This window comes from Helianthus annuus, chromosome 14 (assembly GCF_002127325.2).
Source record: "Helianthus annuus cultivar XRQ/B chromosome 14, HanXRQr2.0-SUNRISE, whole genome shotgun sequence".
In the NCBI taxonomy this organism is placed as follows: domain Eukaryota; kingdom Viridiplantae; phylum Streptophyta; class Magnoliopsida; order Asterales; family Asteraceae; genus Helianthus; species Helianthus annuus.
In genome coordinates, this window is record NC_035446.2 from 155,591,576 (window position 1) to 155,619,047 (window position 27,472).

The 27,472-nt window shown below is 37.1% G+C and overlaps 3 protein-coding genes across 4 annotated transcripts; 2 read left to right on the forward strand and 1 right to left on the reverse strand.

Annotated features, from left to right (window-relative positions):
• The first annotated feature begins 2,531 nt into the window (after positions 1 to 2,531).
• LOC110904437 (diphthine--ammonia ligase) lies at positions 2,532 to 8,369 on the forward strand. The gene is made up of 12 exons (XM_022150287.2): positions 2,532 to 2,718; positions 3,803 to 3,938; positions 4,063 to 4,134; positions 4,298 to 4,377; positions 4,659 to 4,884; positions 4,992 to 5,024; positions 5,144 to 5,226; positions 6,033 to 6,105; positions 6,217 to 6,888; positions 6,953 to 7,290; positions 7,378 to 7,726; positions 7,840 to 8,369. The coding sequence occupies exons 2-12, from the start codon at positions 3,861 to 3,863 to the stop codon at positions 8,053 to 8,055; spliced, it is 2,220 nt and encodes a 739-aa protein (XP_022005979.1). The 5' UTR covers positions 2,532 to 2,718; positions 3,803 to 3,860; the 3' UTR covers positions 8,056 to 8,369.
• A 4,141-nt stretch (positions 8,370 to 12,510) lies between these two features.
• LOC110904439 (ankyrin repeat domain-containing protein 13C) lies at positions 12,511 to 15,281 on the forward strand. Its single transcript, XM_022150289.2, has 3 exons — positions 12,511 to 12,750; positions 12,862 to 14,618; positions 14,717 to 15,281. Exons 2-3 carry the CDS (start codon positions 13,074 to 13,076, stop codon positions 15,113 to 15,115), a joined length of 1,944 nt encoding a protein of 647 aa, XP_022005981.1. The 5' UTR covers positions 12,511 to 12,750; positions 12,862 to 13,073; the 3' UTR covers positions 15,116 to 15,281.
• LOC110904440 lies at positions 15,236 to 22,099 on the reverse strand. Of its 2 annotated transcripts, none has more exons than XM_022150290.2 (8): positions 21,962 to 22,099; positions 20,599 to 20,799; positions 17,736 to 18,127; positions 17,396 to 17,645; positions 17,150 to 17,315; positions 16,390 to 16,492; positions 16,171 to 16,299; positions 15,236 to 15,922 (listed from the first exon to the last, which is right to left on the reverse strand). In XM_022150290.2, the coding sequence occupies exons 2-8, from the start codon at positions 20,792 to 20,794 to the stop codon at positions 15,428 to 15,430; spliced, it is 1,731 nt and encodes a 576-aa protein (XP_022005982.1). In that variant the 5' UTR covers positions 20,795 to 20,799; positions 21,962 to 22,099; the 3' UTR covers positions 15,236 to 15,427. The 2 variants fall into 2 exon arrangements, with proteins under 2 accessions (XP_022005982.1, XP_035839309.1); XM_035983416.1 differs by having other exon boundaries at positions 21,965 to 22,070.
• Between the last annotated feature and the right edge of the window lie 5,373 nt (positions 22,100 to 27,472).

Genomic DNA, 27,472 nt, shown 5'->3' on the forward strand with positions numbered 1-27,472 from the left:
TCATACATGAATATGGTTAAATATATATTCTCTAAAAGGGACTTAAAAATATATTTCCGGCATCCCATCCTTGGGAAGGAAACGCGTATATAAGATACTTTAGAAGTATTGATACTAGAATATGGAATGAACAAATATTCCAACACGACATATGATTAAGTTGAAATATTAATTATTTTGACAAATAATTATCACTCGAAATAATATAAGAAACATAACTCAAAAACATAAATACTGAGACAAGGCACGACCCGTTCATCTAATAGACGTTAGACCATTGTAGGTAGTCGTGTTTGCTGAGGAGATTTGGGTTACAAGTACCGAAGACGCAATACAGTGAGTTCATGTCCCCCTTTTCTCTTAACTATTTTTAGTTTTATACTTCGGGGGTGAAATACATGTTACACATTTACAGACGCTTTTATAAATGGTATGGTTAGCTTAAGGAGGGTCTAGACGCTTAGAGCAAGTGAGTGGTGGGCATGACACTTAAGGCCATTAATCCTCGTTGTAGGACCGAGGGACATTAGTGATAGATCTATTCGGGTGTAGCGAGCCCCACTCCTGAGTCCGCTGAGTGGACCATGAGGTGACTAAGTGCCCGACGCACAAATCCACTAGGTTTGAGTCTTCCTGCATCACTTCACATATATCATTGGCTTTGCAACCCAATGATGATTTCTTTTTCCTTATTGCTACATACCAGGGATTTTCATACATACAGACACATTACAAAGGTTTATACATACTCACTTACACATGAACTCGCTCAACTTTTGTTGATTTTTCAAACTACATGTATTTCAGGGAATTAGTAAATGGATCTGGCGGGCGTTGGAGTTTTAAGCTGCGTTGTGAATAAAGATGTCATCCAAGTCATTAGGGCTTAGGAGGCGTATCTTAATCCTGGACGAGATACGTGGTCCTAAACTCGGGGTTGTTTTAAAATCTTTTGTTGAGTCTTTTTGAACTCCTTAAAACATGTTATGGTTGGTAACTTGAATTTGGTCTCGTCATGTCAGACAATTATGTGGTACTACTTTTAAACTTAAATTAATGGATGTACATCTACTGGTTTTATCATATAGTGTTGTTATGATCATATGCAATGCTATTAAGAAGTCACACCAACAATCACGCTTCCGCAAAAGTCATGGTGTGACACCAGCATCAATGCTATTCCTTGACATATCCCATATGGCTGCAACTGCATGTTTGCAAGGCATCCCTGTCAAATCCCACTTCCTGCATGCACAAGTTTTATGTTTACCATTCACAACACACTGTGATCTTGGACCTGTTACTTGATACTTGTCTGAATCAACCATTAAAACAGACATTTCAGCAGCCTGTTTCTTGATCTCATCGAAGACCTCAGTGGCATGAGGTGGCAGTGGCCCCATACACTTTGCTTGCAATTTCTTGACATTCACTATCCTCTTGGTCATGTACTCCCGAATGAATTCTAGGCATGTGATAATCGGCTTGTCCCTTGCTCCCATGACTTGTCTGTTAAAAACCTCACATATGTTGTTCAGCAACATATCACATTTAGCTATTCCAGAAAAAGATGCTCTTGACCAAGCGGTGTATGGGATCTCATTCAGCGAGTCATACATAGCTCGTTCTGTTGTCTTAATTTATTCCATAGCTTTGTTAAAATATGGAATATATGTCTTCCATCCGGCTGACCAAAGCAAATTCTTGTAAAGATCTCCACGCCACTTGGATTTCATGTTCTCATGGATGTGCCTCAAACAAAATCTGTGCTCACCATCACATTTTAATGTCCTAAGACCAAAATCCAACGAAAAGTACGGTTCCTTGTAATGAATGCAGAAAAAACAGACCATCATTGTATCCTAATTTCTTAACCATCTCCTCTATAACATCAGTATTCAACACTCTAAAATCTACATGATCAATGTAGTTCATCTTCCCACCAAAGTATTTCCTATTTGGGTTTTCTACAAAATTACCTCCATGGTGAAATTTATGGTAAACTGAGATTGGGTTTGACCTATAAACAAACATCAACAACAAATTAACACAGAAAAAGGTTCAAATTTTACCTAATTCAGACCCTGTGAGCTTGCATGTCACTTACGGTACATTTCAGCCGGTTTGAAATACTGATATTCAGCTCGTACCTTCCACAATCGAAGATCCATGCTCGTAACAGAGTTCTAATCAGCTGTAATTGTTGAAGAATGCCCGATCGCCAATGAGGAGCTCTTGAATTTAGAGGTAGGTTAACTTGAGGGTTTCAAAGGGATGAAATGGGAATTATATGAGGTTGCAGCTCAAGAGAATGGTGATTTTACCTATTTGCCTTTTGACCATTAAAAGAAAACGGTGATCTCTGACGGAAACATGGTCGGAGGGGAAACTTGCGACATAACACCAAACGTTGGAGGGTAAAATTACAATTATTTCTTTAAGAGGGTAAGACTGTCAATTGCCCTAAACCCCAGGGTAAAATTGAAGTTTACTCTAATAAAAAAATATCTTAACGTTGGATGCCACTCAAAGTCGCCGGAAACAATGGTGTAAACGGTGGTCGCTGTCATATAAATAAGAAAAGGAAGTTTATATTTAGTCCCTCAACATCTACTACTTGTCATTCCAATTGCATTCTTTTTAACACATCTTCAATCCAAAAAGCCCTAAATACCTTATTCTCTTAGCCATCTGAACTCAAACTCAGTTGATTTCAAGGTATGATCGTCTTTAAACTTTTCGTGCACCTGATCGTTTATTTTTTGTGCTCATCATATTGAAATTTGATGTGACTCAAACGTATACTTGTTAAGAAGTTTAGGTTTGGTGTAATTTTTTATATAAAAACACAATCATCCATCTGGGATAGTGCTGAATCTGCTTGCAGAACTATGTTGGATATAGTTTTGTTCTTATTTTGTATTTTTATAGACATAAACATGTATTATTTGTAGGGTCATTTGAGACACACTCCAGGTGTTCGATGAAATGTCTCAATGGAATTTATAAGTGAATTTGATTTTCCCTTGTTCATCATGGATTCAAGATCGTTTTCAATGTAATGTCTCATTTGTTAGGGCTGATTATATATGTTTTGTTCTGGTAACGCAGCTAATGTAGCAACAAGTTAACCAACTGGGGTAGCCCAGTTGGCCAGCCTCACCCATCTCTTCCCAAGAGACCCGGGTTCGAATCCTGTGGCCGGTGTAATACCACACAGGCTCTTTGATCTCGGTGGGGATTCACCGCCATGCAGCCATGGGGCTAGGCTAGCTGCGGAGTTGTAATACTCCGGCGGATGGGAGGTCCGTGCAAATACCCCCCCCCCCCCCCTCCCCTAATGTAGCAACAAGTTGATGAGAAAATTAAGACAGAATGTAGATTTATATCAGAGGCTCTATAGTTGACCTTAAAATGATTTAGAAGCCGCAACATTAGTAAATATGGGCTGACTTACGGAACCCGAATACAACCCATATTTTTAAGATACGGTGCTTAGTTTGTAGCAAATCTTTGTGAAATTTGTAGTCGAATTGTTATTGGGTTTGATCTTATAAACGGTAGTTTAGCTTCTTCAAACTTATTGTCGACCAAGATGCGGTTGGAGATAAAAAGTAGAGATGCGAGATATACTATCTTAACATGAGCAAAAACCAGAGATTCTTGTTTAGTTGCATAGTGTAATGTGTGTGATCTGAATTGTTAAGTTTGATGTGTTAGATTATACTAGATAGGATGTATTTATGCTTGGAATGTTAATCTTTTTTGCACCAATGACACGCGGTATGTAATTTCTTGCTAGTGTTCAACGTTTGTACTAATCTTAAAAAGAGTTGGAATCGTATACTTCTTAAGAGAAGATGAAGGTGGTGGGGTTAGTTAGTGGTGGCAAAGACAGCTGCTTTGCCATGATGAAGTGTCTCGAATATGGCCATGAGGTAAGATTGATTCATCAGCACTCTGTTTCTACATGGATGGTGTAATTGCTGATATCTTTGTTGTTAACTTGTTATGTGTATATACGGAATATTTATACTTAAATATGTGATGTTTGTATTGTAGGTTGTTGCATTGGCGAACTTGTTGCCTGCCAATGATTCTGTGGATGAGCTCGATAGTTACATGTATCAAACTGTAAGCCTTTCTTCAATCAAATAACGAGCAAAGTTTATGATAATTAAACTTTTAAAGGAATTGAATCTCTGTTGGTATTGTAAAGAATTTACATCACATCTTATTAGTTAGTATTATGTGCTATACTAAAATATTTTTGTTTTTGAATTGCGTAATATCCCAGGTTGGTCATCAGATTGTTGTCAGTTATGCAAATTGCATGGGGTTGCCTTTGTTTAGACGAAAGATACAAGGATCCACCAGGCAAGTTACTTAATATAAATTCATTTTAAAAGAGTTTTTTTTCTGGATTTTCTTTTTTATTTCAAGAAAACTATATATGCTTTTGAAGCATTACATGGGCATGGCATCGTTTATATATGTGTGTGTTGTTTACATGTTCATGGTGTACTTCTAACAGTTGAAGTGTTGAACTAATTTGATGCTTGATATACTCATCGGTTTACATATGAGTGCTTCTTTTCATGGTCTTAACTCTTAAAGGTATTTTTTTCTGCTCACTTATAAAGTTTTTAATCTTTTAGGCGACATGATTTAAGCTACAACAAGACCACAGGTGATGAAGTAGAAGACATGTATATTTTGTTAAAAGAAGTAAAAAAGCAGATACCGTCTATCACAGCAGTCTCATCTGGTGCAATTGCTTCTGATTATCAAAGATTACGCGTAGAAAATGTTTGTTCAAGACTTGGTCTCGTTTCTCTAGCATATTTATGGAAGCTGGACCAATCTATGCTCCTACAACAAATGGTACATTAACGTTCTTATTACATATGATAATTTTACAGAAGTCTCTTAAATCGCTCATCACCTCTCCTAAACTTTTCCTATGTTTTTCTTTTTGTGGGCTTAACCAGATTGATACCGGGATTGTTGCCATCACAGTAAAGGTATAATGATGTGATTCTTCACGTTGAATTTACTTTCCTGTTAATTGTAATCTATGTAAGTATGCAACTATCTTTCTTTCTTTAAGGTCGTTAACTTGATCCCAGTTATAAATTTTTAGGTGGCAGCTATCGGTTTAGATCCTTCAAAGCACTTGGGAAAAGAAATGTCGCATCTATGGCCACACCTTCTTAAGTTAAACGAGTATGTTATTAGTTATATCTATAATACTCCCGTAAATGGAGTCTTATATAGTTATATCTCCCTAGGGCTGTAAACGAACCGAACGAACACGAACAAGGCCATGTTCGTGTTCGTTCGTTAAGAAAATTATCATGTTTGTGAACTGTTCACGAACGCATACCAAACATAAGTTTATGTCCGTGTTCGTTCGTTAAGGAAATTCAGTTGTTCACGAACAGTTCGTGAACACTGGTCTCGAACACAAACTAACGCAAGCAAATAAAAACAAACGCAAACGAACATTTAACTTGAAAATAAAAAAATAACAACATTGTTATCCTTAAACATTGTATAACTAGTTAAATACAACCATCAAATGATAAATCAAAACACAAGAAGTCTACTAGACCACCAAACGATGAATCAAGTTTAACTAATTTAGACATAATTATTCCCAAAAATGTCTTAGAATGTCCAAATTTTAGCTAACTTAGAAAAAAATAGGGTTTCAAGTTTTCAATATGTTTAGATAAAATGTTTATTATTTATTATTCTTTTGATATACTCAAACGGACACGAACGAACGTAAACGAACATATTACCGAATGTTCACGAACGTAGTCGAACGAACAAGACTTGTGTTCATGTTCGTTTGCTAAGCTAACCGAATGAAATTTTTTGTTCGTGTTCGTTCGTTAAGCTAATCGAACGGACATAAACAAACTTCCCGCCGAACGGTTCACGAACAGTTCGCTGAATGTTCGGTTCGTTTACAGCCCTATATCTCCCTATTTACCAGCTTTTAAAATTGTAATTTTTTTTGGCAGATTATATGGAAGTAATATATGCGGTGAAGGTGGAGAATACGAAACATTAACACTTGATTGTCCCCTCTTCAAAGTAGGTATTTGTTTGGTGTCCATGAAAGTCTTGCATCACTAATAATGCTGTTTTTTAATATTTATTTACCGTTCTGTTCATGTTTGTGTTTTGACGTTTGATTTATTCCAGTATGCACGAATTGTTCTAGATGAATTTCAACTTGTACTTCATGATTCAAATTCCATAGCGCCTGTTGGAATCCTTCACCCTTTGGCGTTCCATTGTGAAGATAAATTACCATCTGCGTCTGTGAGTGACGTTAACCGAACTAATGGTTTCTGTCCGGAGAATACGGGATCTGTAATTGACGTACAAACCGAATCTTTAGAAATAGCCGAAGAGAAATCCCATACACCTGATGTTGCGTTAGATTTGGCCCAACTTGAAAACCATAAACTTCATATTTCGAAAACTACAAAGGAAAACACTTTCTCCATATCTTGCTGGCTGCAGGACTCCACTAAAGTTTCAGTAAGTGATGATTTGAAGATCATTTTGACGAAAATAGAATCCGAACTTAACGAAGCCGGTTTTTCATGGGAGAATGTAGTTTACATTCATTTGTACATCTCAGACATGAATATGTTTTCTATCGCAAACGAAACTTACGTGAATTTCATAACGCAAGAGAAATGCCATTTTGGCGTTCCATCCCGCAGTACAATCGAGGTTCCTCTGTTACAAGTCGGTCTCGGGAATGCTTATGTGGAAGTTTTGGTAGCAAACGATCAAAGTAAAAAAGTACTTCACGTGCAGAGCATCTCTTCATGGGCCCCTAGTTGTATCGGCCCATATAGCCAGGTAAAATGTCTACAATACCCTTCAATGGTCACAAAATAAATCTTAACATTCTGTTATTTTTTAGGCAACTTTGCATAAGGAGACACTTCACATGGCGGGCCAATTGGGCCTTGACCCGCCAACCATGTCGTTATGTGATGGGGGGCCCGTTTCAGAACTAGAACAAGCACTGATAAACAGTGAAGCCATTGCAAAATCGTTCAATTGTTCAATTAGTACATCAGCCATACTTTTCGTCATTTATTGTTCAAAGTCTACTTCACCGTTGGACATAATCAGTATGCAAGAAAAGCATAATGAGATTCTTAATCAAATTAAGCCACTCAATTTAAAATATAACCATCTTTCCGGAGTGCTAAATCCTGTTTTCTTGTACGTACTTGTCCCCGATCTGCCGAAAAGGTACATTAAAACATTTTGCCTCCAAGTTTCACGAACTTAAATGAATTATTAATTTTTCTTAATATTTTTATTTGGTTGTTTTTGTAGAGCTTTTGTTGAGGTGAAGCCGGTACTCTTTGTTGAGGATGACACAAATACCGAGGAAGTTGTTAATGATCATGATATGTCTGACCAAAAACATGAAGTGAATCCATTTGATTCATGCTTTCAACCAGAAAAATGGCATGATGAATGTCTTCAGAAGTGTGTTGTTCATGGCAGAATATGTGCAGCCGTCTTATCCATTACAACTGAAATTGCCGACAAGATCTGTTCTAGCGTTGGTGATAATCTAATTGTCACCGCTGAGAAGAAATTAGAACAAATTGCAAAATTTTGCTTGTATCGTCTTGATAAAGTCCTTTCACAAAACTACTTCTCTTGGGATGATGTAATGGTTAGTTTCTTTTACCACATAGAAAGACGTATATGCATGACACATGTACACACACATAATATGTTGCGTTATCATCGGATGTAATTCTTATTCATCTCTCTTTTGATTTGCAGAATCTGAGAATTTACTTTCCTGCAAGTTCCAACATCTCCCATGAAACATTATCACTCATCATCCGAAGCAAATTTGACGAATTTAGCGAAAAGACCAAAAAGGTGAAGACCTGTGAGGAACCCGTTTTCAACGTTGTGCCTGTGATCAGCGCCGGTAGCTCTGCTACATCCATGGATGATATAATCACCTGTGAGCTATTTGCTAGAAAATCTTGATACACCCCATTAACTTTCTTTTTGGTCTACAAAAACCCGAGATTTGTAGGGGTAACATATGTGGTAGTTCACATTGTTATTGTCACTTTAAGTAATGTGTGTGTGTGTGTGTGTGTGTTAAGCCTTTAAACAGATGCTATGAAAGCCAAAGATCCTAGGAGCCATCAAACGGTTGATGGGTTGGTTAAAGCCGAAATTGTGGCGATTGTCACATTTTGTTTGCTCAATTTTGTCATTATGATTTTGGCATGCTGTGTATTCTCATATCAAATATTCGAGAAATGAAGTAGCTCCACCTTAATTTGTTTGGTTAATGGTTTTTTTTTTTTTTTTTACCGAGTTGGTTATAAAATTTATAATTTGGTTTATTTATAAATACTTAGTTATTTTCGTTTTGAAATTCCTATTTACTTCATATCTTCACCGTTTGCTTCGTCATCAACTCACCCTGGTAAACTGTTAGGCCGGAGGGTATGGAGGGCGCCACCGTGCCACCTCACCGCCGAACCCCCCCTTCCCGCGGCGCTACCACCCGTACCCTGCAAGTTAAACCGGGGCGCCATGGGAGTCTCACCACTGTGTTAACGGAGAATTGTTGAGTTGATCGAGAATTGTTGAGTTGATCGAGAATTGTTAAGGGAAGGGGTCAAGATAAGCGGCCGCTATAGGCATTGAGCCCACACCCTCCAAGTTAAGGGAATGCGTGATAAAGCCCCCTGACTGACGTGGATCTGACGTGACGTGATAAAAGCCCCTATCCCACACCCCCATAGCCTTATAAGTGTTCTAAAAAATTAAAAAAAAACTATTAGCTGGTAGACTACTACTACAAAAAAAGTTGGTATTTTCAGTTTTAGATAATTTTTATGAGTTATGTAAGAAATAAAAAGAACATTTACTTTAGAAAAAAAAAAGAGTTAATAGCCAAAATGGTCCCTGAGGTTTGCTCACTTTTGCCACTTTAGTCCAAATTCCAAATTTTTTAAATCTGGGTCCCTGAGGTTTGCATTTTTTTGCCATTTTAGTCCAAATTTCAAAAAAGTCAATTTTTTTATTGAATTTTGTCTTTATCCTTATCTCTCACAAGGGCAAAATTGTCATTCTATATTATTATAAAGCAATTTATATTAAAGAAAATAAAAAAAAAACCCCTTAAAAGGGCAAGAACCCAGAACTTCATCTTCAACATCCAGGACTTCCAACTTCCAGAATTTCATCTTCATCTTCCTACCACCACAACCATCCCGACGGCTTCAACCACCATCCCCGATGGCATCACCTCCACCCCCGCACCACCACCACCACCACTGCACTACCATCATCCCCACAAAACCCAAACCCCCACCCCTGCTACCTCTGTGAGAACCACTGCCACCATAAACCCACCACCACCGACTTAACACCCAATCAGACACATCCATCATCCATTAACACCCTAATCAGACACATACACATACACACACCGAAAATCTTTGAGAGAGAGGGAGATCGAAGAGAGGAGATCAGAGAGGAAGTCGGAGAGAGAAAGAGGGAAACGACAGAGATGGTGGCTAAGGTGGTTGCCGGCAGTGGCGGTGTCTCCACCGGAACCCTAACCCCAAACCTGCAACAACCCAAATCCCAAACAACCTGCAAACAACCCCCCCCCCCACCATCTCCACCATCACCACCCTCACCGAAACCCTAATCCCAAACAACCTGCAAACAACCCTAATCACCAACCACCTGCAAACAACCTAGATCCACCCGGAAGAGAGAGAGGGAGAAGAGAAAGATCCATCCGGCAGTGTTGGGTCTTGCCCTAACCCACTGATCTTTCATCTGTGTTTTAACCCACTGATCTTTCATCCGTTAGTGTCTAACCCACTGATCTTTCATCTGTGTTTTAATATGGCCGGCGTGAGGAGGTAGTGGTGGCGGTGGTGGCGGCAGAGAGGAGTAGAGGGAGAGAGAGAGAGAGGTGGTGGTGGTGCTTGTGAAAAGAGAGATGGTTTTTTTAAAAAGGTTTTTTTTTTTTTAATTTTCTTTAATATAAATTGCTTAATAATAATATAGAATGACAATTTTGCCCTTGTTTGAAATAAGGATAAAGACAAATTTCAGTAAAAAAAATTGATAAAATTTGACTTTTTTGAAATTTGGACTAAAATGGCAAAAAAAATGCAAACCTCATGGACCCAGATTTAAAAAATTTGGAATTTGGACTAAAGTGGCAAAAGTGAGCAAACCTCAGAGACCATTTTGGCTATTAACTCAAAAAAAAATTAGAATATAAATGAAAACAAAAACAAAAAACATTATATAGGATCAAGGCCTAAAATAAAGCACAGAAAATAAAGGTAACATCTTTAATTTGTTTGTATACAAATAAATTAAGTGTACAAAATCATCTTCACAATCCATAAAATTATAAAAAAGTTCTATAAAAAATACACATTCATCCCCTTGGATCCCACAAGGCCAAAAATACACATTCATCCCCTTTGATTATATTTAAGACATAAGATTAACACATTACCTAAGGCCAAAGCAGGGTCTCCTAATCCACATATGGTACCTTTTCACCTACATAATATCAGAAAATGTTTGGTAGCCTCTTAATGACCATTCAGATGCTACCTCTTAATGGTTTAAAATCTCTGAATGAATAAGAGGTAACCTCAAGTCTGAATGGTTAAGAGGTAACATCTGAATGGTAAATCATCACATGTCACATTCGTCTACCTTCTCATTGGTAAAATTCTTAATGGTTCCATTAAGAGGTAGCCTCTTAATGACCATTCAGAGGCTACCAAACAACCTACCAACATAATAAAACTTTGTTGAGTACAAATTTTGATATAATGATTAGTTGTTGCTAAATAAAAACTATAAATGTACTTATTAGTATAACAACAGATGCTTGTGAAACTTGCATACCCAGGTTTGTAATTAAAGTATACAATTGTAGACGTTTTTGGCTTTGCTTTACCATGCTTACAAAGAACTTTAGGCCTTGAGGTATACTTTAACTCGTTTTAACATCACCTAGGTGTCACATCACTTGCTTTTCTCCGTTTCACTTTACCTCACATCAAGGAAATGGTTTAATCCCCTTAACTTTATTCTTTTATGGTTTGAGTGTAAAAACTTTTAATGGTTTGGGTGTAAAAAAGGAAAACAAATTAAGACAATCTCTTAACATCATGTTAACATGTTAACATATAATCCTTTTAACACAAGAAGGAGTGGTTTGCAATGCCATTTAACATGCCATGTCATCGTTAACACCCTAGATGTTAAGGTATACCCCATGCCCTTATAAAAACTATCCTTACTTTCTTTCATTTATTTAAAAAAATAATAAACAAATCCATAAACCATCGACGTGTAACGAATTTTTCTTAACAAAATCCATTAGATTTTATTTAAACCACCTTAATTTGGTCAATGGTTTTATAGGAGGAATATGGGTGGCTTGTTGTGTAACTTAAATTCTTAATTGTTCATAACTATTAGTTTGAAAACGAAAGTGAAAGTTAGAAAGATGATCATTGAGTGTGCAGAAAATAAAATAAACCAACCTAGATAAAACCAAACCAATATAACCGAACAATACAAAAAACTAGTAGATCGTCTTAATGATATTCCAAAAACCAAAAACCGACAATAATAAGTTGGTTATGGTTAACAAGGTTTCCATACCTACTAAACTCAAACTAAACTGATTATATGTTTTTTAATATTGTAGATATGTCTTATTATAATGCAATGTAATATACTAATAGATACAAATGCATGATAACAATTTAGGGGCTGTTTGTTAGCCTCTGAATGGTCATTAAGAGACTACCTCTTAATGGAACCATTAAGAATTTTACCAATGAGAAGGTAGACGAATGTGACATGTGATGATTTACCATTCAGAGGTTACCTCTTAACCATTCAGACTTGAGGTTACCTCTTATTCATTCAGAGATTTTAAACCATTAAAAGGTAGCATCTGAATGGTCATTAAGAGGCTACCAAACAGCCCCTTATTCCATTGTCAAACAAACTCAAGCCCAAACTTTCAGGCTCACATAATGCCTAATTATATTCTTTCGAGCTATTTTTAACTAGTCCCAAATTCATGGTTAACCGACCCACTATAACCTTCAAAACCGATTCACCAAAACCACCATGATCGATTGGTTATGGTTATCCATTAACCGACATTTCGGTTATGGTTTTGGGCAAAAACCAACTTAAACCGACCCATACACACCCTTAGTTCATATAATCACTATGAATAATCATCGGTCAGTAAGTAATAGTTTGGATTATTAAAATCCAAAATGCAAATTCATAAAAATAACAAGTTTACATCATGTTAAAACAAGTGTATTTAAAAAGTGCCAAAAAATAGGATGAAGACGAATTTAAAACAAATTTTGGATCGTAAATGTCCATCGTTGTCCTTTTGACCTCTGGAGAACAGTAAAGGCAAAAAAAAAAAAAAAAAAAAAAAAAAAAACTTGAACCCAATATTATTATTCTCCTTTTAAGCTTCACATGATCCATCCAGTAATTTCATTTCATTTCATTATTCTAAAAGAGGAACACACACACAGAGATCTGAGCCGCCTGTGTTCCTTTACAACAACTACACCAGCAAGATGATTCATTCACCACATCAACATCATCTTTCTTATTCAACTCTTTCCATCGATTCAGGTATCTCCTTGCTCTATTTCTTCTTTTTTTCGTTATATCAAGTTCGAAACTCCATACAGCAACATGGATCTGTTGTCTTTAGTTATAAAGTTGTTTAATTTCTGTTTTCAGATTTGTGGGAATTGCTTTAGTTTAAGACCCAAATAGGGGTTTTTCCAAATTTGGGGTTTTTGAGTTTTTCCGAATGTGGAGCAAGATTAGGGTTTGACAATTGGGGATTTTGAATTTCTGATGGTGTATAGAAAATTGGTGAATTATTATTATTATTTATCTTAGTTGAATTGGTAAGATTAAGAACTAAGAACTAAGAACAGAAAGGATTAATGGAAGATTATTCTAAGTATTCCCATAGTCCTGCTCATCTAGCGGTTGCTCAACGAGACCATACCGCGCTTAAGAAACTTATTACTACCCTCCCACGGTTGGCAAAAGCGGGTGCGGTTAACACCGAGGCTGAATCAGTAGCTGCTGAGCTTGATGCGGATGCGGTTTCAGCGGTAATTGACCGTCGTGATGTTCCCGGAAGGGAAACGCCTCTTCACCTTGCGGTGCGGCTCAAGGATCCGATCTCGGCGGATATTTTAATGGCGGCTGGTGCGGATTGGAGTCTTCAGAATGAGAACGGATGGAGTGCGCTTCAAGAAGCTGTTTGTAACCGAGAAGAGAATATAGCTATGATTATTGCTCGGCATTATCAACCATTAGCTTGGGCTAAGTGGTGTCGTAGGCTTCCCCGTATAGTAGCGTCGGCTAACCGTATACGTGATTTTTACATGGAAATAACTTTCCATTTTGAAAGCTCGGTTATTCCGTTCATAGGAAGGATTGCGCCTTCGGATACTTACCGGATTTGGAAACGCGGGTCGAATCTACGGGCTGATATGACTCTGGCGGGGTTTGACGGGTTTAGAATTCAACGGTCGGATCAGACTTTCATGTTTCTTGGAGACGGGTATTCACGAGACGATGGTAGCGTGTGTTTGTCTCCTGGTTCTTTGATTGTTCTTTCACACAAAGAAAAAGAAATAACGAATGCGTTAGAGGGTGCGGGTGCGCAACCTTCCGAAGCCGAAGTGGCTCATGAAGTTGCGTTAATGTCGCAAACCAACATGTACAGGCCCGGGATTGATGTGACACAAGCCGAGCTTATTCCTCATTTGAATTGGAGAAGACAAGAGAGGACCGAACTTGTGGGACCCTGGAAAAGTAAGGTGTACGATATGCTCCATGTGATGGTGAGCGTGAAATCAAGGCGGGTCCCAGGTGCTATGACCGATGAGGAGCTTTTCTCCAATGAACAAGGTGGAGCGGAAAACGGAGTTGATCATGATGAATACGATGACGTTTTGACACCTGAAGAAAAACGGCAATTGAATTCCGCTCTTAAAATGGGGAACTCTGAAAATGTTTGTGAAGATGAAGAACAAATCAACAACGAAAATAGTGATTCGGGTTCGTTCGAAAACTCCGAATCCAACAGTAAAGATAAGAAAAGCTGGTTTGGTTGGAACAAAAAGGGTTCGAAAAACAACGACCCCGAAGATTCAAAGATTCTAAAGAAGTTTTCGAAACTTAACGAAACTCAAAAACTATCATCTGAAACTGTAACAGAGGACAATGGTGACTCTAAGAAAGCGAAAGATAAAAGTGCTAAAAAGAAAAAGAAAAAAGGATCAACAACAGATCTTAAGACCGAAAGCGAGTACAAAAAAGGGTTGAGACCCGTTCTTTGGTTAACACCGGATTTCCCGTTAAAAACAGATGAGCTTGTGCCGTTACTTGACATATTAGCCAATAAGGTGAAGGCCATCAGGAGATTAAGGGAGCTTTTAACCACTAAACTACCTACCGGTACCTTCCCCGTCAAGGTACATTCTTTTAAATATATTCTTACATCGAGTTGCCGCTTTTATCGTTTAGTAAAATTAAAATGAAATAGATATCTATTTGTGACTTGTGAGTGCAGATTGCGATTCCAATTGTGCCGACAATAAGAGTACTTGTAACATTTACAAAATTCGAGGAGCTACAAGCCGCATCAGAAGAATTTTCAACACCGCTTTCGAGCCCAGCTCATTTTCAAGATTCAAAATCTAAAGAACCGGAGGGGTCAACATCATGGATCTCATGGATGAAAGGGAACCGCGGTGACCAGTCAAGCGACAGTGAGGGTCGCAGTTTCAGAGATGAAGCGGACCCATTCAACATACCGACAGACTACACGTGGGTCGATGCCAATGAGAAGAAACGTAGGATGAAGGCCAAGAAAGCCAAGATTCGGAAACACAAGAAGAAATCTGCGGCAGCAGATAGAAGCACGGAAAACGGCACAAGCACAAGGCAGGTGAGTGAAGATTTGGAGTGATTTGATTATCGATATTTAGGGTTGTTGTTCGATTGATTGTTGTATGCAATCGTCATTTCCGGTGATGGTTTGTTCCAGTAGTTTTGGTAGTTTTCTCAGGAACAACTTCAACATGGTGTATTACTGTTTAAATTATATATTATTATTGCCTTTCAATTTCAAACAATTCTTCTGTTTTACTTGCAAATAGAAGCCTAATTATACATCGATGTTTTATACACATCCCGAGCCTAAGCTAACGCTTAACCTGAGCCATATTCCACACCGGTCGGTTTCATCAACCAAACCCAAATGGCTAAATTGACCCAATATTTACCAAAACCGATCCTTGTTAACGCTCAAGTACCCTGCCATCACCTTTCCGCCGGTATTTCTCATTCCATCTATGAGATAACACCAAGTAGAACCCAAGGCTCCGATGAAGAAGTCAGCTTCGGTAGCCATCAAGAAGTTTACGAGCGGATAATTGGTGCTTGTTTCTCTACCCAGGCTTGCTTCATAGACTGCCATAGTTAGGTTTCCCACTTGTCGTCTCACGTTTGAGTAGTAAAAGTTCCAGTTTGTATATAACTTTGTTTTATCGATAACTTCTTGCATCTCGGTTGAGAGCCAGATTCGATTCAGATAAGGGAAACGGTTTCTAATCCGGTTGGCGAGACGCATGTATTCTTCAAACTGAACCACCTTCATTTCACATGCTTTGTCTCCCATCCTTACGTGCACACTTAGCAACGGCCTTGGCGTCCATGGCTCGTGATTTGACCACACGTACTCTTCGATCGCGGATCTAGAATCTATCATGTTTTCCTGAAATTATTAGCTATATGTCAATAACAATCGCATAACAAAAGGAATACCGTAGACGAGTATTAGTCAGTTATGTATATATATGGTTTGTGTAGGGGTAGTTTGGACTTTGGACCTTATATGTGCAGGGGCACTTTGGTCACTTTTATAATAAATGACCAAAGTGCCCCTGCACAATGCACACATAAGGTCCAAACTACCTCCACATGAACCGTATTTATAAATACATAACTGACTAATGAACAAACCTCGAAATATTCTGAAATACGCATTGAGTGAGCTAACTCGGCAGCTTCCCATCCAAATGCCGAGTGTCGAGCTACATTTAGTAAACCACATGTGTACTCTGTTTGGAACCTCATAAGATAGCGCAAAGCCTGAATATGTGTGGTTGAGTGAAACAAATTATGAAAATGCTCGAATGTTTTATCAAAGATCGAGTAGGATTATGTGATCTAGCTAGCTACCTGTGCTCGCCACCATCTCCAGTCCATTCTCCGATGATAGCCGATTAAAGTACCGTTTACTTCTGTTGTTGGCTGCATGTAACTCCAAGGACTACCCCATACTCTGTAATGAACCTTGACTAAATCATGGTGACAAATATGATGCAAAGAAGGACATAAACTCAATATGATGCAAAGAAGAAAATAAACTCATTATTTTTTTATTCAGGCTGTTAAATTGGATGTGTTCGGGGGTTGGCGGGGCGAATCCGACATGAACCCATTAATTGTGTCAGATACATGAACCTGAACATGACACAAGTTTCGCAGGTTGACACGACCATGACCCATTTGACCCGAATATTTTATTTTATTTTATACACACATTAAATACACTCCCAAAAGTATATATACACAACAAAAGTCCCAAGAGGTATGTAAAATAATTAGTTTATAGTGTAAAACCTCATTCTCATATCTCTTTATCATTAGAATTTTAGAATAAAATAAAATAGTAAAATACTCACTCACACATAAACAATTTTTATAGAAAATATATAAAAATAAACAAGCTAAGTGGGGCAGCCTGCGAACTTGCCTTGACTTGGACATGGCCCGTTTAGCTAAATGTATATGTGGTTTGACCCCTAGCTGACCTGGACCCCATTTAGATTAAACCCAAACCCGTGAACTTCGAGTTAGTTTTATGTCGTGTCAGAAATTCACACCCGTACCATTAATCACGAATGTATAGTAGTTAAAGTTACTAGAATCAAATTACCGTGGGACTGGGCCAGTCCATATATGCTTGGTTGTGTAGTTTTCTTTTACTCTAATAACTCCGCTAGCCAATGCTCCTTTTTCGTTCAGGAGTTCAAACGCTCGTTCCCTACACTCTCGTGATGTCTCAGGAAAAAAATAGCACGACCAACTAGACCTCGATGCACCTAACGCGAAAATATAACCGAATGAGAAATAACTAGACCGCATGATGAAACCTTCTATGTGTTTTCGTAAGTTGGTCTACCTTTACAACCATCATGGTCGGCTCGATTATAGTAATTTGTGACAAGCACTCTATTTTCGTTAATGGCGATTGCCAGAAGCCCAGACATCCCTGCAAACTGGGCCCCCATACCAAACCCGGGTATCGTTTCCCAATCTGTAACAAGAAACTTGACATTCGGGTCTCTACAGTTCACAGGATGCTGGTGCACCCATATATCACGTTGCGCTTCCCTTGTTAGTGGATAGTTTTCTTCGTCCGACCCTTTAATCTATAAAGACCCGTAAACAGACACGTCAGCAAGTGGGTCCCCCCCTTATAGAAAGCGAAAAATTATAGAATTATTAGAAATGACACATACCCAAGGAGGGTAAGCACCTTTGGAGATGGCTTGATGACCATTATACCCTTGCTTCTCATCTTTTTTCGATAAAGGGTAGTTATTCAAGAAACCTTTCCACATTGTCCATGGTGGTAATTTCCCGTCTTCAGTACGTTTATCGAGAATTTGATTGGCTTCTCTCGTCAACTTACAGTTATCCAAATGAGGAGGTCTAGGCACCTTAGAACCGTCGGTTAATGTACTTTGTGAAAACATTTCTTCGCCGGTGTTTGACTTGTTTAGCATTGTGCTCCAAGCTGAGTAGATTGAGTTAACCGGGTTGTTAACTTGGACCTCCATCAAGTTTTGTGATATCACCATTCTTTCTACTGCTTGAGGTTTAGAATCACATTCTCGGCCCGTAAATGCATCTAGAAAATCATCACAATTCATTCGACAACTACGTTAATTAATAACAGTCAGCTAAACATGCCATACAATTGCATCTTTATATAGAAAATTAGAAAATGAGTATCACTGTCAGGAGATCATATTATCATGTTATCTACGTAGTTTTGTTATGTTCATAGGAAGTATACTGGGTCATAAGAAATGTCATGCCTCAAATATCACCAACACGTCTTGGGAGGTTTCCACTCGTGTAACAAAAAAAGAAATCCGTGAGCTCCCAGTGGGCATTAGGGATAATATTGCTTGGTTTGAGAAGCCAAATATCACATAGGTGGTTGGATGATCTAGTTAACCGTCGGTTCTCGATGATGGAATAAGGAAGAGTAGCTCGTTTAACATATGAAACCAAACACACCATGAATATCCATGGGTTGACCCGAACACGATTCGTTTAACCCAATTATTTTTCATTTCTTCGCACATTAATATTTTAGAATTAAAATTTTACAATAAAGTATATAAAACAGTTACATGTTTAGTTGTAAAAAATGTAATTGTTTTATATGCATTTATATTTTCAAAGTAAAATATTAATATTGAAATATTGATATGCGAAAAAATACAAAATAAAAAAATTCAGGTGGTGAACGAATTGTTTAGGTTTCAGAATAGATTACCATATGCGTGTGCCAAAACATTCAACATTAGTTTTTTTGAGATTCAAGATGTGACACACGCATATGATAATACACACGAATATTAAAAGTAAGTATAAGAATCTGATATTCGTATGATATATTTAATCCACCGTCATATGTTATTAGACCAAGCGTAATGGGGCGTTTTTTTTAAAAAAAATTGCCCCAAAACGCCCTAAAACGCCCAACCCCCCACTACAGGGGGCGTTTTCCGGCGTGATTTTCGAAAAAAATCCCGTTCGGCGTTTAAATTATAACGCTGCCACCATCTTTCGACCCCCATCTTTCGACCGTTGCCATCTTTCGACCCCCCATCTTTCGACCGTTGACATCTTTCGACCCCCCATCTTTCGACCGTTGCCATCTTTCGACCCCCCATCTTTCGACCCCCCATCTTTCGAATGGGGCATTATGGGGCATTATACCCACTACACCACTTTTGCTATAATGCCCCCTTGCTGACTAGGACGCCACATGGCGCAAAACGCCCCATGGTGGGGGCATTATAGTGTTCTACCACTACACATGGTCTTAGGTGTCTTTTTTGAGATTAAATGTTTTACCTCGGAGTTTGTGATTGCACGGAGGAATCACGAAAAGAGTTACCCCTTTATGCAAAGCCTAGGTCACAAGGCAACATGCTTCTACCAAAGTTTATGTTTTTTTTTTTTTTTTTTTAAAAAATACTTCATTAAAACACACATTCGACCCAAACGGGTAAAAGACCAAACAAACACAACCACCCCCGACCTAAATAGACAAAGAGCAACAAATTACAACATGTACAAGGGACCAAAGTTTATGTATCACGACAATCATAAGAAAAGACTTTACTCATTCAAATATAAGGGCATGTTTAATACAAAATCACTTAAACTAATATGTATAAGTGTTTATGTAGTTACAATAGTTATCTACTTAATCTTGTTTTATATTAGACGTATCTCCAAATATATGTGATTTTAAACTCAAACATAGCAATAAGTTAAAATTAAAATAAGTTACCAACGTGATTAGATTATGTAAACGTTAACTCCTACTACGGTTATTGTTGGGAATAATTGGCTATTAATTAGACGGCTAGACTTCTCAATTGTATGCCGGAAAAAGTTACTATTAACGACCATAAAAGTTAATAGGGACTATAAGAGAAGCATTATTTCATGTACAAGTCTCAAATATATAATTTGATTTAATGTTTAGCCATTTTTTTAACAAAGCTTCTCTTTTTTGCATTTATGACACCCTTAAAGTTAAAATCGTATTTAAAACCGAAATGTAACACGAAGAAACAACATTATAATCTAATGATGTTAGCCCATAAACTTTACATACTTTGTCACCAATAAAAAATAAAATCCGGGTAATACTAGTAGTATAATATATAATTCAAGAATATGGAGTATAATTTAATTATTTAAAGTAGATTGTTATTATTATTTTTCTCTTTCTGGAAAGAAATAATTGGTACCAACTTTACTTTGCTTCAATCACACACCCTTGAGGACTAAGGACTTATCAATTGTACATTTTTGACTAATCAAGTTTAAGTTTATCTTTGAATTATTATGATTCACAAATGTCATAATCCAACTTAAGTACTTAATCAATACTCCACCAATTTTCTAATGAATATGTTAGAAAACAAATGCAAATTCATTATCAGACAGTGCATAGGTGTCATGTGATGACTATATAGTATATACTTCAAGAAACCCAAATTAAAATATCTTTTACTATATAACTAGTGTAATTATATAAAAATTATTAAGGGGGAAAGAGAAAAAACTTACTGATAAAATAAGAAGTGGAAGTGGAATTAGGGGAAAACTGAAAAGAAGCAAATGAAGTGAGGGCAGCAAGAAAGAGAGAAGTTAGACATACTCCACATAGAAATCCAATCACACATATTTTGCATGAAAATGAATTTCCCAATTGTAGAGCCTTCAATGACACCACTCTCTCCAATGATTTTCCATTACCCTCCATTTTTTCTGCAAAATAAACCACATAAAAAAATATAGAGTTAAATGCTATTTTATTCCTCGTGATTTGGGTCATTTTGCCAGTTTAGTCTAAAGGTTTAAAACGTTGTCATTTAAGTCCAAATAGTTTCAAACGTTACCATTTTAGTCCACTGGTTAACTCCATCCATTTTTTCAGTTAACTAGAAGGGCAATTCGGTCATATTATATATAATTCTGTTAACTAGAAGGGCAATTCGGCCATATAAAATGACCAAATTGTCCTTCTAGTTAACAGAAAAAATGGATGGAGTTAATCCAATAGACTAAAATGACAACGTTTGAAACTATTTGGACCAAAATGCAACGTTTCAAAAATAGCCCAAACCACATAAACTAAAATGGCATTTAACTCAAATATATATCTCATCTCTTTTATATACAAGTTCTATAGATATTTTTAAAATAGAAAACAGATGGCTATATTGGGAATATGATTACCAGAAAAAAAAAAAGATTAAAAAAGGATTTTAGGCATTATATTAACACAAAAAGATAAGAAAATACAGAGAGTAAAATTATATTTTTATAAAGATATTTGGAAAAACATATAATATTGGTTTCATAGATGAAAGTGAGGATTCTTGAATTCCACAAAAAGATAAGAAAAATCAGAGAGTAAAAATATATTTATAAAAATATATGTATATATTTTTATAAAGATATTTGGAAAAACATACAATTTTGGTTTCATAGAGGAAAGTGAGGATTCTTGAATTCTAATCAAAATATATAAAAGAGTTTACAAAACAATGAACCACAAACTAAATGGCTTATTTTGGATAAAAGAGTAAAAATGTTTTCTTTTTGCTCTTCTTCTTGTTGTTTCTAAAGATTAATACAGAAAAATATTGCCTGGAATGTACCCAAAAATAGAAACAATAATTGGGAATTAACCAAAACTTTTGAATTGGAAACCATCAAGAACTTATGAAAAAAAATGTAATATTTTCTCCAATTATGTATGTTTCTGAAACATGAAAGATTATGTCAGAGTATCACAATATTAAGATGTAATGTTCATTCAGCAATTCAGCATAAGAGACATAACACTACATAGTATATATCATGTACATATATATGTATGTGTATATATGTATATGTGTGTGTGTGAATGTGTATAGAGACTTACCACATATGTATCATCATCAGGTAGGCTTCTGCTTTTGGCTCTGTATCTCTTATCTCCTATATTTGTATGTATATGATATGAAGGCGGAAGAGTCTGGTGTATGGAGGAAGAAAGGATTAGGTGGTGTCATGTGTATGTAAGGGAATATGTTCTTCAATTGCAATGTGGGGCCCTACTTTTTTTTCTTTACACTCTTACATCACATTCACAACTCAATTTAGGTTTTACTTTACAGCCCAAAGGATCAAATGGTAAAATAAAACTCTAGCTATTTCTTTTTGTTTGATTCAAATATATATTATGTATTCTATTTTATTAATTATTTCTTAATTCATTAAGACATTTTCAAGTCTGCTAGATCTTTGCTTTGAAATGATCAAAAGTTAATGTGTTTTGTAAGTTGTGCATTAAAACTTGTATATTTGCTTAAGTTGGATAACTAACCGCAACAATCGTATAGAATACTAAACATGTGTTCTAGTCAATTAGATTTTTTTTTCTAATAATTAAAACACACTATTATTATTATTATTATTATTATTATTATTATTATTATTATTATTATTATTTTTATTGTTATTATTAATTTATTATGATTATGAAATTTAAGCAATGGATGTTTGGTGACACATAGAAAGTATATAAAATATAGAGTAAACTGCCATTTTGGTCCCTGAGATTTGATCACTTTTGTCACTTTAGTCCAGATCTCAAACTTTTTAAATCTGGGTCCATGTGGTTTCACTTTTATTGCCATTTTAGAATCAAGAGAGGAACGATGTTCGGGATGCAGTTAGGGTTCAGGAAGGGGGTGAAGAGAGGGAGAGGGGGAGGAACAGCTCGGGATCCGATTTTGACTTGCCATGGTCACTTGTTTTGTTGGTGTTGTTTCTATCAGTTGTCGTATGTGGATTCGAGTGCGAAAGAATGTCCTGTTTGCAAGGGAGAAGTGACGGATTCGAGTATTACATCAATCATCCATATATTGTAGTAGCCGTATGAATTAAACAATATGATTAACAAATAAATTGGTGAAATTACTATCATGAGAAGTTTAGCTAAAAGTGCGATGCCTGCAACAGTAGCAAACATATGTATACTGGCGGTACATGATAACGATTCTGGAGTCTGTACAAACAATCGGTTCCTTTTAGGGTTCCTCCTTCATCGATCCCTGTTTATTTCGGCAATCTTTTTCTTGAATGCATCGCTAGGGCTACTTTTGATTAATGTGTGTAATTGTCTGCATAATTGGAAGAAGAAGAAGAAGTCGATTGGATCCTCCCATGGCATCCAGAAAAGGGGTTTGGGGAAGAACTTATGGGGGGGAAGAGATATCAAACCATTTATTAGGGTATTGATTTAATATAATTAATTTAATTATTAATATGTTATAATAAATAGAGATGGACCATTTTGCCCCTGAAGAAAAAGAAAAAATAACCAGATTTAATAGCCAAATAACAGGTGATTTGATTTTTGGACTAAAATGGCAATAAAAGTGAAACCACAGGGACCCAGATTTAAAAGGTTTAAGTTTTGAACTAAAATGGCAAAAGTGACCAAACCTCAGAGACCAAAATGACAATTTACTCTAAAATATAAATGCTCTTTATATAATCACAAATCAAAAGGCATGTATTATAAGTGAAATGCATGCTTAAGAGATGATTATAACTAATTGACAATTAAATTAGTAAAAATGGTGAAGTTTCGGATTTCATAGATGAAAGTTTGGTGGCACACATGCGTACCCTATATAGTTCATATGGTGTGTTGTCCTTTAAATTCATTTTAAATGTAAAGAAGGTAGATTATACACACAAGTTAATTTTTTATATACATTAATTACTTATATTAGATTTCAACATGCATGTGGTACTAGAACTCTACAGGTTAAATTTGTACTACCGTGAAGGGTTATACATGTTAGATTCTAATATATGTATTTTTAAATACATAATATTATCAAAATTGTTATAAGTTCGTCCGATCCTGTTTTACTAAGGTTGTAGTTACAAAAGGTGGTTAGATAGCAGTTTTTTTTTAATAATGTCTAGGAATGAGCCCCATTGAGCCGTAGAAAATCGTTCTGATGCTTTTAGTGACATGTAAATCGGTCACTAATCAACCTCAGTAAACTTTTTTAATAACGTCTAGAAAAATATATTTTTGGTTACTATAGTTTAGACCGTTTTGACAATGTACTGTAATTAATTTTAAAGCGTACATACATGCGAGTTTGAAATTTATAAGCATCACTAATATTCAAAAGTAAAAGAGTTAACTGTCATTTTCGTCCCTGTGGTTTGGTCACTTTGGCCATTTCAGTCCGTTTTTCAAAAATGCGCCATTTTCCTCCCCGACGTTATGGAAAGGTGCCATTTCAGTCCAAAAATCATAACCCAGTTAAGTCGGTTAGTAAATAAGGACTGATTCTGTAAATTTTTAACATAAAGGACTGATTGTGTAAATTTGTAACACCACCACCACTAGCCCTGCCACCACCACCACTCCGCTGCCACCACCGCAACCACCGCCACCACAGCCACTGCCACCACAGCCACTGCCACCACCACCACTCCGATCTGCCACCAACATCTCATACCACCATCTCCACCTCGTTCACCACGGAGGTCGGCGGTGAACGAGGGTTGTCGGAGAGGATGACGACGATGAACGGAGGTGAACAATGGTGGTGAACGATGACCGGAGTGAGGTTCAGGTTAAGTTCAGGTGGTTATCCGGCACGGTGGTCTCGAGAACTCCGAACACAGCGGTGGTGATGTGCTTGGTGATCGTTGTGATCGTTGACAGAGATGATGACGATGATGAACGGTGACTGTTGATGAACAATGATGGATGGATTGGTGTATGCTCTGCAATCACCACCATAGTATGATGAATAAGTTGAAAGTGAAATTGCTCAGAGGAACTAGGCTCCGGTGAGAGAGATTTTGGTTTCGTTGGAGAGAGTTGCACAGATGGGATTGCACAGATGGGATTGGAGGATGATTGATGATAATGTTGTTGCTGCTGTTACTGTTGCTTCCTTCAAATATTATTTCCCACAATACAATGGAAACATATTGGTATTCTTTTGGTCTTGCTCCTGGTAGAGGCTACATTATGAGGGAAAACAACTATTAATAGAGGCGATGATGATGATGACGAATTTGTCGTCGTCTGAGTGGATCGAACAAAGCTTGTCACCGTCACCGATTCACCATCACATTCTCGTTCCGTCGTCATTACTCCGACACGCTCCTCATCACTGCACAATCCGAACACCGCAGTCACCTCCGACAACCATTAACACCACCGTCTCCTCACCGCTGCACCATCACCATAACCCACCACCACTTCACCGTAAACCACCGTTCACCTCTGTCATCACCTCCGTTCACCGCTGTAAAACCGACAACCTGCAACTCATCTTCATCAATCATCATCACAGTCGGGGAGAGAGAGAGAGAGAGAGATAACGACGAGAGAGAGAGAGAGAGGGAGTGGTGGTGGTGGCGGTGGTGGCAGTGGTGGCAGCGGAGTGGTGGTGGTGGCAGGGCTAGTGGTGGTGGTGTTACAAATTTACACAATCAGTCCTTTATGTTACAAATTTACACAATCAGTCCTTATTTACTAACCGACTTAACTGGGTTATGATTTTTGGACTGAAATGGCACCTTTCCAGAACGTCGGGGAGGAAAATGGCGCATTTTTGAAAAATGGACTGAAATGGTCAAAGTGACCAAACCACAGGGACGAAAATGGCAGTTAACTCAAAGTAAAATTAATACTTTATCTAGGAGAAGGCAATCATAGTAGGATATCACCACACACAAAATGGGTGTGGTGTTTCGAAAACCAATGGTAGACGGTATGGAGAGGGATTGGGAGAGCCAGAGAGATCTACGTTGACAAAGTTCTATGAAGGGGTTTAGGAGAAGCGGGAATTTTTCACCGAATGAGAGAAAAGTTTTGAAAAGTGGAAGAGAATATTGGGATGCAGGGCTCAGGAGAAGCGGGAATTTTTCACTGAATGACTTTCCGTCCCTCTAGAACTTTTGGTCAAGCTCTGCCACTGCGTTTACCTAAACCATACCTGTATATATGCATGTAACTAAAATTACCGATACACGTCCCAAACTCATCCCGTTACCATTCCTACACGTAGGATATGCATGGGCAGTTCAATTTGGTTTTAGTCCCCTAAAAACCAAAGCCAGTAAGTTTCGGTTATTGCTTTACATAGACCAGTTGATTTTTGGTCAATTGGTTTTTAGCATGGGTTCGGTTTGGTTATGAGTCAATTAACCGAAGTTCCTGAACTGTTTGATGCTATTGGTTTGTGGTCGTTCACACGCTCGGTCCTTGCTGATCAGCTTGTATTTCGTTCATTGCATTTTATTTTATTACTATAAATAAGCAACAAAAATATGCAATACAACTTGTACCTTGTGCTTTGGGATTTTCTCAAAAAAAAAAAAAAAAAAAAAACTTGATTTTTTACTTTTAATCCAAAGGCTTTTACCTTTTGCAATTTTAACCCTACATAATTTGTTTTTTAACTTTAACTCAAAACTTTTCATTATTTGCAATTTAACTTCACAAATTTTGTCACTTATACTTTTCATCTTTCACAAATTTTTGTTTTACGTATAGTTCTAAATTTTTCGAGTTAATACGACGCAACATACGACTGTGGTTCAACTTTTATATGTTTTGTTTCAAATTTTGCAAGTTAACATGGCGCAATGTGCATGTATGGTTCAACGTTTTTACCTTTATTTTTCCATGTTTGGCAGGTTCGTCGCAACACGCAGATCCTAGGCCGAGTCAGTGTTGGTGGTTAATGACGGTTGTGTGGCATTAGTACTATTTGACACCGTTTTACACCCTGCCGTAACACGGGGTGTGCTTTGGGGGTTTCTCAAAGAAAAAATGGTTATGCATATGGTTGTTGTAACCTTGGCTTTGGGGGTTTTCCAAAAAAAAATTGATATTTTTTACATTTCACCAAATGGATTTCATAAATTACTTTTAACAACCCCAAAACTTTTATCTTTTGCAATCTATCCTCATAACTTTTTTTACTTTCAACTTTGGTCCTTTATAGTTTTCATTTTCCGCAAATTTTTCGTTTTATGCTTGGTTCTAAATTTTGTGACTTAACACATCGCAATGTGCGTCTTTGGTTTAACGTTTTTACGTTCCGTTCTAAATTTTGTGAGTTAACACGATGCAACATGCGTGTGTGAGTGAACGTTTTTACATCGTCTATTTTTTTCCGTTCGGGTCCTAGATCGACTTAGTTATAACTAAAGAATCCCCGTCGCATTGCGGTGGGTCGCAATTCTAGTTTAAGTAAAAAGGCAAAGAATAACGTAAAGATTACAAATATTATATATTTAAACAAGGGTTATTTGATTGTTATCACCCTTAACTATTAGGTATTGACTGTTGTCACTCCCAACTATCACTTCGGCTCCCACCACTCCTAACTTAACACTT